At 54.4% G+C, this 11,451-nt stretch overlaps 4 protein-coding genes across 4 annotated transcripts; 1 reads left to right on the top strand and 3 right to left on the bottom strand.

Annotated features, from left to right (window-relative positions):
* Nucleotides 1–132: 132 nt before the first annotated feature.
* Nucleotides 133–2,562, bottom strand: BU26DRAFT_479017 (C6 transcription factor AlcR; the record flags this gene model as incomplete). Its single annotated transcript, XM_033825656.1, has 2 exons — nucleotides 2,512–2,562; nucleotides 133–2,382 (listed from the first exon to the last, which is right to left on the bottom strand). The coding sequence occupies exons 1-2, from the start codon at nucleotides 2,521–2,523 to the stop codon at nucleotides 133–135; spliced, it is 2,262 nt and encodes a 753-aa protein (XP_033686738.1). The 5' UTR covers nucleotides 2,524–2,562.
* A 2,794-nt stretch (nucleotides 2,563–5,356) lies between these two features.
* BU26DRAFT_538701 (putative choline transport protein) lies at nucleotides 5,357–7,054 on the bottom strand (the record flags this gene model as incomplete). Its single annotated transcript, XM_033831470.1, has 3 exons — nucleotides 5,357–5,842; nucleotides 5,896–6,681; nucleotides 6,728–7,054. 3 exons carry the CDS (start codon nucleotides 7,052–7,054, stop codon nucleotides 5,357–5,359), a joined length of 1,599 nt encoding a protein of 532 aa, XP_033686737.1.
* A 917-nt stretch (nucleotides 7,055–7,971) lies between these two features.
* Nucleotides 7,972–9,391, top strand: BU26DRAFT_548538 (uncharacterized protein; the record flags this gene model as incomplete). Its single annotated transcript, XM_033831950.1, has 5 exons — nucleotides 7,972–8,289; nucleotides 8,340–8,435; nucleotides 8,489–8,707; nucleotides 8,760–8,902; nucleotides 8,953–9,391. Exons 1-5 carry the CDS (start codon nucleotides 8,110–8,112, stop codon nucleotides 9,389–9,391), a joined length of 1,077 nt encoding a protein of 358 aa, XP_033686736.1. The 5' UTR covers nucleotides 7,972–8,109.
* Nucleotides 9,392–10,872: 1,481 nt separating this feature from the next.
* BU26DRAFT_561536 (uncharacterized protein) lies at nucleotides 10,873–11,314 on the bottom strand (the record flags this gene model as incomplete). The annotated part of the gene is made up of 4 exons (XM_033832924.1): nucleotides 10,873–10,925; nucleotides 10,980–11,087; nucleotides 11,143–11,190; nucleotides 11,239–11,314. 4 exons carry the CDS (start codon nucleotides 11,312–11,314, stop codon nucleotides 10,873–10,875), a joined length of 285 nt encoding a protein of 94 aa, XP_033686735.1.
* Nucleotides 11,315–11,451: the final 137 nt, after the last annotated feature.

Raw genomic sequence — 11,451 nt, 5'->3', positions numbered from 1 at the left:
TCTACGCTGAGTTCGCCCTTCCACTCGACGCCCCTTCACCACCACTCTTCACAATCAATCGCAGGACTGCCATGCATCAAGATTGCATTGCTTGGGAGTTGGAAGAGATCGTAATTCACTTTTCCGCGCCCATCACACGCATTCAACGCCGAACGCCCCATTCATTTCGTCGAATCCTTCCCACAGCTCGGCCTCAAGGAAAGAGCTCATATCAGTCACCTTCTCCTCTAGTCCCTTCCGTCTCTGTTTGAGTGCGTCCCCGAGGATCCTAGCCGCCGAAAGAGCCATGTCCGACTTCCGGCCGAGGTACCAGAGCGCCCTCACACAGTCATCGGCTCGACGGAACGCATCCTCTTGATCATGTACATCTTGCCCGTCCTCGCGAGGGGTCGCTGCGGAGTCGAGCAGGATGACGCCCGCTGTAGCGAAGGCCCGGATCAGCACGGCAGTCCAAGGCTCCGTCAGGAGCGCTCCTTGGTTGACGGCGAAGTGGAATTCGCGTGAATGAGGGAACGAAGCGTCTTCCCGTGGACACGCGCATCTCGCAATATCTGACAATGAACGGCAGTTCTTCTCCCTGAATGTTGCAATAAAGTTGGACCATGTCCGCTGGCGACGCTTCGATTCAAGGCTCAGCTCCGCATCGTCGATGATCTCGATCAGGTCCGCCAGCAGCAGCGTCGCAAGATGCCAGTGGCCGGTCAAGCAGATGTACCACGACTGCACTCGGCACGGGAGTCGATCGTGGTTCTCGATGCAGTCGCGGATGAAGGGCGCATACAATTTCTGCCAGTGCTCGTAGACTTCCAGTGCTGCTTGGACTGCCCTCTCAATTCTTTCGCCGTGGGCGTTGCGTGAGAGTAGCGTCTGTATGCGCGTCACTTTCCGGAAAAGAAGAACTTTGACGGGAGCTGCGTCGCATAGAATGGAAGCCGCGGCGTCGTGCGAGCAAGGCCACCTGACGGGCCTTCCCTGGAGTCGCTTTCGTTGCCGACTAAACAAATAGTCGTCCCAGAGATCATCCGTCTTCGCGATGAGGTTCAGCGCCCTTTCCGGAGGCGAGGAATCCTGAGAGGCCTCTCTTGCTGCCGGCAAATCGCTGTCTTCTAACGACACTACCAATGGCCGCTTATGCATCGCTGAGGACAGCGTATCGAACATGATACCCAGCCAGAACAGAAGATCGACGGTAGCCCGGTCCGCGGCATCCAGGCGATTCGACGCAAAGCGAGACTGCTTCCAACAGCGTGGCGTCTTCTTCGGTCGAGCCATGGTTCCCGACATCGTCATGCGCGATCTGAGGGAGTGGATGAGCCGCAGTCCTTGCTCGAGATGAATGGGAGGACCTTCGCCATCCATGGTGAGATTTAACTTGGAGAGCAAGTCTTCGCACTCGTTCACGTCTTTATCCCCCACCTGGCTTGACTCCGCGCTCAAGGTCGCCTTCTCCTCGTTTTCTGCATGGGGCAGCGAAGCGTGAGGGTCCTCATTATTGGATTTCTGCTTACCCTGTTCGTCCTTCTCCACCGGTTTTTGCGTCAAGGAAAACACGATCTGCGCAAGCACGACCCGGAAGGACTCGATCTCGGCAGCCTCCTGCAGCGCCATCCTAGCTTGATGCCATGCCGATACTTGGAGAGCGCGGTCGAAACTTCCGGGCTCAGTCTCTTCAGTGTTTGTGAACAAGTTGCTTCTGCCGTCCACTTTATCACTATGAAACGGGTACTTGGCGTTGGTCCTTTGGCTGGCCTGAGCCCATTGCGAAGCAAATGCGAATATAGACAGGTTTACGGCTTTCGATGAGGCTTTGTCTTCGGCGAACGAGAGGTTCCTTCCTCTGATTGAGGATGCCAAGCGATCCAGTCTGAACACCCGATGGTATATGCGATTCCAGTCCGGACCGGTATCGTTGGGAAGAGAGAGGTCGGAGTCCTTACTATACGGACATGTCCTTTCAGTCAGCCAACATGAGAGGGCATGCTCGAATGTGTCGTGGTAGATTTTGAGAAGACCCTCAGTGAGGAAGGCGCTATTCGCGGAAGAGAGCAAACGAGTCGCGAACGGCACCGGCGGGTAAAGAACCCCAACAGCGGATATGGTACTCGAGGAGCTGCGACGTCTTCTCTTGCGCGGTATCCGTATCATGGTCCCCGTGCTCTTTGTTGCGCTTCCCTCCTCGCTGGTTGTCACGCTCGGGCTTCCCTCTCCAATGCTTTCGGCGACATCCTCTGGAGAGGTGTCAATGGAGGAGCCTTGACCGGAATCACGATCGACACGAGCCTCCTCCTCGTCTTCAAGCACGTCTTCCAAATAGCTTGTCTCCGATATTGCCGCGCCATCTCCGTTCCACGAATTTGCGACATTCTCGAAGGGAAAAGTTGACTGCGAACGCAGTGATACATTAGCGCATGGCTTGAAGCGCAAAGCAAGACAAGATGGGAATGAGAGCGTTAACGACTAGCATTTCTTCCGCAGTCGATCGAGATATGCCAGTTGCGTACCGCGACTTACCGAGAGTGACATGTCGAACGCAGAAATGGCACCGGGGAAATCAGCAAACGTCACTCCGAACTCGGTGGGCTCGTTGTGCGAAGCGAAGTCTGCCGCTTGTGGCGTATCCGACGGCACGGTCGGCTGCGGGGCTCGTCCCGCCCGCGGTCGCATAGGTTCGTCGCCCTTCGACTGCGAAGAACCGCTCTGTGTCCGACGTTTCTTCGCTGGCGGCGCGGAGCTCGGCTGGGGTGTCGCTTGCGAAATTCGCTGTGATCGCAGCCATTCAAACGTGCAGCTCTTTTTCGTTTTCTCGCAATTGCCGCATTGCGCTAGGGGACCAAAGACATCTGCAAAGTCAATTGCCTGCGCCATCGCCGTTTCTCGCCTGTGCGAGACCTACCGCTGTAATGGAAGACCGTTGGATTGCTGTAAGACGAAGCGTTCGCGTCGAGCAATGTATCCTCAAGAATGGCCGCGTCGCACGCCCGCTTTCCTTTCCGACACTGGTCGCAGCATCGATTCTGCTTCCTGCTCGTCTTGGAAGCCTTTGCGGTATTCGCTGGAGCTGGCGAGGGCGTGGTCCAGGCATAATCTAGAAACGACTTGGGCTGAACGTCGACGAAATTCATGACTACGACCCAGGATTCGATGGCGAGATTGGGAAAAGAAGTGAGAAATGTGGCACGAAGCTACGAAGGAGGAGCTTCCATGTATGCAGACCCCGCACGTGTTAAGCTTTAGCTCCACATACAGCTCTAGCCCGCGTTAGCCTTCCCCGCATTTCCGAATCCTGCCTCTTGTCAACCACGAATCCTTCCACTGGCGCGTCAGCCCTCGCGCTCTGGGTCCTGATCTGCATTTATAGCTCAAGAATGGACGAGCTCAAGTCGTGTGTGGATCACGAAAGAGCTCGCTCGCCAATTAAAGCAACAATGTCGGCCCTACTCTGCCTCGACCCGTTGTGTCGGCATATTTCAAGAGACCGAAGACGCGTTTGCATGAGAACAATCCTGGAGCGAGACCCGTCGGACCTCAAACATACCTTCTAGTCTTACCGATCAGCGGCCAGGTGATCAACCAACAACCAGTTATGGTTCCCTTCCCCTATTACCCGAGAGCCTGACGGAAACTCCATTTCAGCATCGAACAAACGCGCATCCGCAGACCGCGGAATACATATCGAATCCTCGACTGCTTTGCCACGAACACCTACGCTTCAGCTTTGCCACTCTGGGATTCCCCTCTTCTCTAGCGCACGGGTCTTCCGGAGCACCGTTTCCGACGAGCGTTTATTTCCCTAGGGTCATACACCTTCACGTCCGAGCAAGACCATTCCTCCCGAAACCCCATTCACGAGCACGGCACGTTTCAGACAGCGCGTAACGAGGATACCCGAAGATTCGTACTGCATAGTAACCTTGCTTTGGGGTGGTTGGAAACAAGATGCACATTTCTTCTTTCTCCAACTTCACGTCCAGATGAAGCTCCATCGACTCTCACCGGAGAGCAGCCCCACTAGCGCTGACACGCTGCGGATTTCGTCGGTCCAACGACCATCGTTCGACAATTCGTCCGCATCCAGTCGAGTGACAGGTTTCATGAGCGGATCCGCATGTGCGGCGTATCCACGGATGCGTGCGGGGAAATCTCCTACGCCTTACCCCTTTCAGATCCCTGGCCATTCCCGAGTCATTGCCAAGCGAGAGCCTCACCATTTGCACAACTTTCGAAGTGTCAGAAAGCTGTCCAACTTGTCATAAAGCATGCAACCCTTGGCATTCATAAGGAGGCTTCGCTCATCGATTTTCTTTCAAGCAACGGGGTCCACGCCGGCAGCATGCTGTGTCATGTTTGGGCTCGCTTCAGTCCCAATCGTCCACATTCGGTACCCGAGTAACGAGACTTACCGTCAAGAGAAGCTGCTTAACATCCTCGCCTGCGATACGCCTCGCTCTTGTCTAAGACGCATCGTGAGGATTCGATTCTCATGAAGGCTGAGCCATTACGGAGATAAATAGGAATCTGCACAAAGAGCAAGTCGCATCACTTGCGTTGACCTGCAGGCGAGCAAGCTGAGCCTTTCGATAAGAGTCAGGGCAATGGGTATTCAAGGGTTTCCCGTTCCATTTGGTATTGCGGAGACTTATTCGACCAGGTGCACCAGCATCTTGCTTGACACATTTCTAAGATTGCCGTCCCTCCTCGGATCTGGCGAGGACGGCATCCTCTAGCATCACGGCAGCGCCGGCCCGATTCCGGGCTTCAGTCTTCTTGCAAACGCGTCGGAGAACCTTCCTTGAGCGAGCCATCCCAGGAGCGTGTTGTGCCGATTGAGGAGTCTCCCGGATCGAAAGAGATATGGTATTTCAACGGTGACGAGAAATACCCACACAATATTAGGCGCCATCATGATCCATGCTCTTGGATGCTACTTTCGGCGCCGACATTGCGTTTACCAGGCACGACCTAGAACAGAGCCCCTTCTCGTCTGGTTCTTTATGCATGCTTACCGTTCAAGCAGAAAGAAAATCATTGCCACGCGCGTGGAAAGGCTCGCATCTATACATGAGCACCCGGGAAGTATTGCTGATACGACCAACATCCATCAAAGAGCTTTATGGTAAGCATATCTAAAGCTTTCATTTCACACGCGCATGCATGGCGGAAAGACAGCTTCGACGCGAGTGCCTTGGACTCCGCCGAACTTTTCACGAAGTCTGACGCTATCACGCCCTTGAGGAATATCCACTTTGTAGAGGACTGGGACAACCTGGCTCGACTCTGTGTAATCGATTGCTAATATTACTGCATACAATGTGGACGAAAATCCGACACGTCTACACGCCTGCCAAACCTCAGCGCTCTAATCATCGATCTCGATCGTCGGCCCTTGGTACATGTTACGCCCGCGGAAAATGTAATAGACGATTGAGAAAATCATGACGCCGCCGGTAACCACGGAGGAGTAGTTCATCGTCATTTTGTCCACCGGTGTGACTGCTGGGAAGCATGAGAACGCGAAGATAATTGTCGCAAACGCGCAGGCGATGCAGTTTACGATGATACCGATGATAGTAGGCATCCTCCACGGTCCCCAGATGAGCTTCCTTGAGCCCGGAGTGTTCTTGAATCCGGAGTCGGCAGGAGTCGGCAGCTTGATGGAGCCGGTTACACGGCGCCAGAGAAGCAGGTAGCATGGGAGCAAGAATGATAGGTAGAAGCTGCTGACGAGCAGTGAAATAACTGCGTTGAATCCGGTGGGCGAGCCGATATAGATCAGGGGGACTAGGAGGTTGATCGCTATAGTGACAGCAATTGCGTACAGCGGGAGAGCGGTGTTGGGCTCGACCTGTGCGAGCAATTAGCGTCGCAGCGCTTTGACCCTGAAACACCTGGACTCACCCTTGAGAGAAAGCTCGACCCCGGAAGGCCGTTATCGCGCGAAAACGCCCAGATCTGGCGCGAAGCAGTCGCGAGAAGCGCCCATGAACCGAAGGTACCGAGACAAACGATGGTGCATGCCATTACCGTTCCTCCCTTGACCCCGGCGGCTGCTTCGAAAATGTACATGAAGGGATATCCGGTGGGACTCATCAGCGCATTTTCGACATCCGACAAGCTGAAGAGGAGGGCCATGAGAGCAGCGAATCCGAAGACGCCATTGATAAGAACGGATGTGACCATGGATCGCGGAACAATGATTGAGGCATTGTGGATTTCTTCAGCCATGTGCGTGGCTCCGTCTGCACCGGCAAAAGCTCCCGCAAAGGAACTCAGACTGACGAACCACGCGAGACCCATGCTCGACCACCCGCCGCCGTTGTTCCAAGAGTTGAAGACCTGTTCGGTTGTGACGTGGGTAGCCAATGCTGAGAGCGCAATGACGACGCCGAAGAACCCGATAATGTAGAGAATGAGGATGATGCCCTCCAGCTTGGCGAAGTGCTTGTTAAGGTAGGTGTTGACAAAGAGCGCGAGGGCCATGAAGGCATATGTCATCAGCGTCGCGTGCCATCGCTCAGCCGGATAGTTGGGGTTGTTCATGATAATGAGGCCTTGAACAATGGTCGCCAAAGGTAGGCAGACGGCGCTGACGGTAGCTTGCCATGCGCAGACGGTGGCCCAGCCCGCGATGTAGGACAGAAGCTTCTGGACGCTTGATGGTGCTAACATGGCTACGTAGTGGTACTGCGGCGCGTTAGTAAACGTCTCCACTAAGACCTCAGAGACGTACCTGTCCGCCGGCCGTAGGTGCCATACTAGCCAGTTCCGACAAGCTCAGCATAACCGTCAGGACGCCAAACCATGCGAATATGAATCCATACACCGAACCCGCAGAGCCACCATTTGTCAACGGCCCAGCGAAGTACGTGAGCAGACCGGCCCATGTGCCCATGAGCGTGCAAGAGAAACCAATCATGGACATGAAGCCAAAGCGACGCTTTAGCACTTGCTTCTTTCCGATGTTCGCGAGATCGGTGCGGTCCATGTCGTGTGAGAGCTCGCTCTGGCGCGTCCGATTCCGGACGGTGCTCTTGCCGTGCACCTCGATTTCCTCCATGTCGTAGTGGTTGACCATCTTGGCGGTTCCAGTGGAACAACTGAAGGTGAAAGAAGGAATTGAAGGCGGAGAAAGTAGCAGAGTCACCAAACTTGGTGAATGGTAAGAAGTAGCAAGGAAGGGTCCAACTGCTCCCGACGATCTAACTCAATGCCTCGTGCTACAACTCGTTTTCCCACGTTTTCAGGCCCGCAGGATATTGTCTCCCTCCATATACCGGCCTCTCGCATGACGCCGACCTCGCCGCAGTTCTAGACGAGCTGAATGCAGGGACGCTCATTTCGCGCCGTCTCGGCATGCAAGCCTAACCTCCTCATCCGAACTCGGCTGGGAAGCTCGGGACGGCAGGAACTGTGGATAGGTACCGGTGGGGCGGAACGCGTACGTCTTTGTTCCCTATAAAGGCGCTTGATACGCAATAATGTTGTACAGCATACGCCCGGATGCGGAGGGGCGCACTCCGGACCAATCATTACTATTTGGCTTCGCGAACACGAATGTATCCCTGTATACAGGACGAGCCTCGACGTCTTGATCATGCAACAATATACGCATCTCCGTGCCTAATAGAGAGCGAGGAGGATGAAGCGCGAGGGGAGTGCATACACGCGGTGCAAAGGCTCTTCTCGCGGCGTTCTGTCGCAGATGCCGGGTGAAAGACGGCAGGTATTTCTCGTACTCAACAACAAGCCCTGCAACGCCAAGTAGGTCTTACTCCGGTATGAATCCCTTTTAATTTATGGATCTATGGAGGGTGGCATGGATTCCATGGAAGGGTTCCGCTTGTTCTCCCGACATTCGAAACAGTGCAACATGCAGGAAACACGGCGAATCGGACTTCGAAGCACCTTGCGCATTTCCAGTCCCTTGTGATATCACTTCATCCGAGCAAAGTTTCAGCTCGGCGCGTATCCCCTTCACGGGGCACTTTCTCCCTGTGTACTTCAAGTCTAGTCGCCAGCCTCAACAACGCCATCGCCGTTCCTTACGTACCTGCCTCCCTTTTCTTTTGTCGATCTCCCGCTCCGAGGAAGAGTCTAGCGCATAGAGCCGTCATGGACGCTGTGGAGCTGCCGCCTACGCCAGATCCGTATGTTTCGCCGCCACAGGTGGTGATTGTGGTGGGATGGCTGTTGGTGAGCGCGTTTGTGGTTGCGACGGGCGTGAGGCTAGGGACGAAAGTTTCGATGAAGAGGTTGTTGGGAGTGGATGATGGGCTGATTGTGCTTGCGATGGTAAGCCTGAGGATAGAACTGAAAAGGGGCAGTGCGCTAATAGTGTGAAGGTCCTTGGTATTGGCCAGATGGTCGCTACTTTTGTGCAGGCGCGTCTTGCGAAGGTGGAAATGCCTACGGGAGAGGACTGGATCAGCTTCCAGCAGGTGGGTTCGAGAACATGTTCAATTGCGTGCTGGTGGAAGACTGACTGGGGTAGGCGTTCTACGCTTCGCAATTGCTGTTCGTTCCGACGATTTGCATCGCAAAACTTTCGGTCCTCCACTCACTGCATCAAATCACGCCTGTGCGAGAACACAAGGCGCCGATCATTGCTTTCGCGGTCATTGTCAGCGTGATATTGCTCGCGTTTGAGTTTGCAACCGGGTTCCAGTGTGGGACGAGCTCGACCATATTGTCGAGCAAATGCTTCGATCAGGTATGGCTTGATAGTGATACGTCTTTTCGTTCACTGACGCCGTGCACTCTAGACTGCCTTCTGGGAAGCCTTTGGGGCGCTTGATATCGTGACCGATGCCTTCATCGTCATCTTCCCCATCTATATCGTTTCAACTCTGCAAATGGGTTTGAAGTTCAAGATGGTCGTAGCCGGAGTATTCGTCACGCGGATAGCGTAAGCCGCATCCCATCCACTGTTCTCCAAGCCTCGCTCTAACCTATCAGCGCCATCGCCGCCTCCACATCCCGCCTCGTCTACCTCTCCCGCTCCCGCGCCACCGTCCTCTTCTCCCCTTATCCCTTCTGGATTTTCACCGTCTGCACCTGCATCGAGTCCGGCCTCTCCATAATCACCGCCTGCATCCCCTTCCTGAAGCCCTTCTTCGAGTCGCTCGAAACCGGCATGCTGGCGCCTAGCCACGGGCTCGCCTCAACTTTTGGCACCACGGCCGGCGGGTCCGGCAACCGCAGCAAGAAGAGCCAGAATAGCAATAATAGCTTTAAGCTGAGTAACCGGGGAGGCGAGGGGCTCAATGTGGGGATTAGTGTTAGTAGGAGAATCAGCACGCATAGCGAAGATCGGGCGGGGTTGATTAAGGAGGGAGGTGAGGCTTGGGTGCATCAGGTGCCGAGTCCGCCGAATAGCTCCAAGCATGAAGTTTGAGGGGCGTGTAAGGGGATGGTTGTTTGCGTGTATACCTTGCTTCTTGGGGCCTGCTGTAGATAAACTCTGTATCTCGTGCATATACTATTCTGCCACAGCCCCGCGTGCACTATAGTTGATACAGATCGTGGTGATAGTACCCTTCACTCATTCTGCTCAGCAACAAATCATGATGCCGAGTTCTATTTAGGGATTCTCATATCGAAGGGATATAACCCTGGTGGGCTTTACTGCCGAGGTGTAAATTGTTCTCCTGCGGGTATTGGCACTTCCCAACGAAGAAGCCCAATGAGGTAAAAGCGCACGTGCTTCCTGTCTCTCTGTCTTTTCTCCATTTGAGGAAGCTGGGGTTTCGGACCGCGGCAAGAACAATGTCTTCGGAAAGCGAAACAGCTGCATTTCACAAGCAGAACTGCGGCCTATCACAAGAAGAAACGATAACACCACAAGCAGAACCGGTTACCGATACCCAGCCGCCTCAGACAGGTCAGTCATGGAAACCCAACAACCGACCCTGCTCTTCCCTGTCGACCCGCTATTACGAGCTCGCAGGGCTTCGAAATTGTAGGACTCGGGAACTATGCATATGAATGTGCCAGGCGAAGCGACATCGGTACTCAACAGTCGCACAAGGGACCGGGGACCCAGCCTCACACTAGGAAAAGAGTATAATGGTCCCAGAGCTTTCGTCGGCAAACGCCCGAGATTTCGTGGGAGATCTACGAGGCTAATCTACCCTCGCTTTCATTGATTGAATACGAGGCGAAGATTCTGTGCATAACCGAACTCCGTTGCGTAGGTGTCAGTCTGGGTGCGTACATGGAGTACCAGCCGTCACATCTCTCTCTAGCCTAACTGGCACTGAGCGGCATTATCATTTCGGACGCAGTTTTCAATTATCTCTAAGGTTGATCAGCTTGGAAAGGTTCTTCACACCTTGAAAAAACACATCGGTACCCAACAGCTGCAATCTGTGCGCGCCAAGCCCAATTAGGCAAAATGGCTACAGATCGTACCGCAAGGGTCCCCAAATCACTGCCGACGTCGCACGGAAGCGTCCGAGAGATCCTTCCCGTCTTGCTTCGAATGCCCTCGTATAAGCACGTTCTATCACAGACACTGCATGGAAGCTTGAGCACCAGTTGAGTCGGGCTTAGAATGAAGAGGGTTTGAGGATTCTAGAAGGAGAAGGACGCGCAACATGTTGCAACTGTGGTGCGGTAGATCACGCCAGCAGGATTAGCGTTGAGATGGTTATGCTTGTAAATGTTTTATTGCATTCAGGAGTAAGGACTGTTTTCGCGAATCATGTGGCGTTGCCCTGTTCTACCATGGTCGGATTCTCACTGCCTAACCACGACCTCCATCACCTTCCATATCCCCCGCCGCTATTGGAACCGAGACTCTCCCGCCCAGATCCCCTGCTGTGGGCCTATCTCCCCCTAAAATTCACATGCTTCATGCCTCGCCCCTCCCGACCCTTAGTGCACGTCGCCCTCTACGTCCGCATAATGATGAATGATAGTATCAAGAGCTTTGTAGAGATCAGCCGCATTCTTTTGAGAGAAAGTGCGTGGCCAGGACTTACTCCCAACTGGTGGCGAGACTTTCTCCGGCTCTGCTGGGGTGGGCTCATCCTTCGTGGTCAAGCTCCGGCGCTCAGCATCTGCGTAGTTGCTGATGACGGTGTTGAGTGCTGGAACAAGTCAGCTTTAACTCCTCTGGATAGGGTCACTCCTCGGCCTACGCACTGTGCGAGCCTTCTACGTCGGCGTACGAGCCAATGACCGTGTCCAATTCTTCTGGGCGTCAGTGCTTCGTCTCTTCGAAGGGGGGTGTCGTCTTACGGTTCTTCTGAGCCAGCGGAGCAGCCTGTGCCACCGCGGCGAGCAGTCCAAGGGCGAGAGCGACGAGGCTGCGCATCTTGGTAGATTCTCAGATTTCGTGGACCTGGTGGCTGGGAGGAGGGCGAAGAGATACTGAGAAATGATGACCCTTGGCGCTGGAAGTTGGGGATCTCTTGTTTCCAAAGGGGTGGGTGGCGAGGAGCTGAATCGGTA

Source organism: Trematosphaeria pertusa, assembly GCF_010094035.1.
Source record: "Trematosphaeria pertusa strain CBS 122368 unplaced genomic scaffold BU26scaffold_4, whole genome shotgun sequence".
NCBI classification, from domain to species: domain Eukaryota; kingdom Fungi; phylum Ascomycota; class Dothideomycetes; order Pleosporales; family Trematosphaeriaceae; genus Trematosphaeria; species Trematosphaeria pertusa.
Note: the sequence above shows the minus strand (reverse complement) of the source record. Positions and strands in the feature narration are given on the sequence as shown.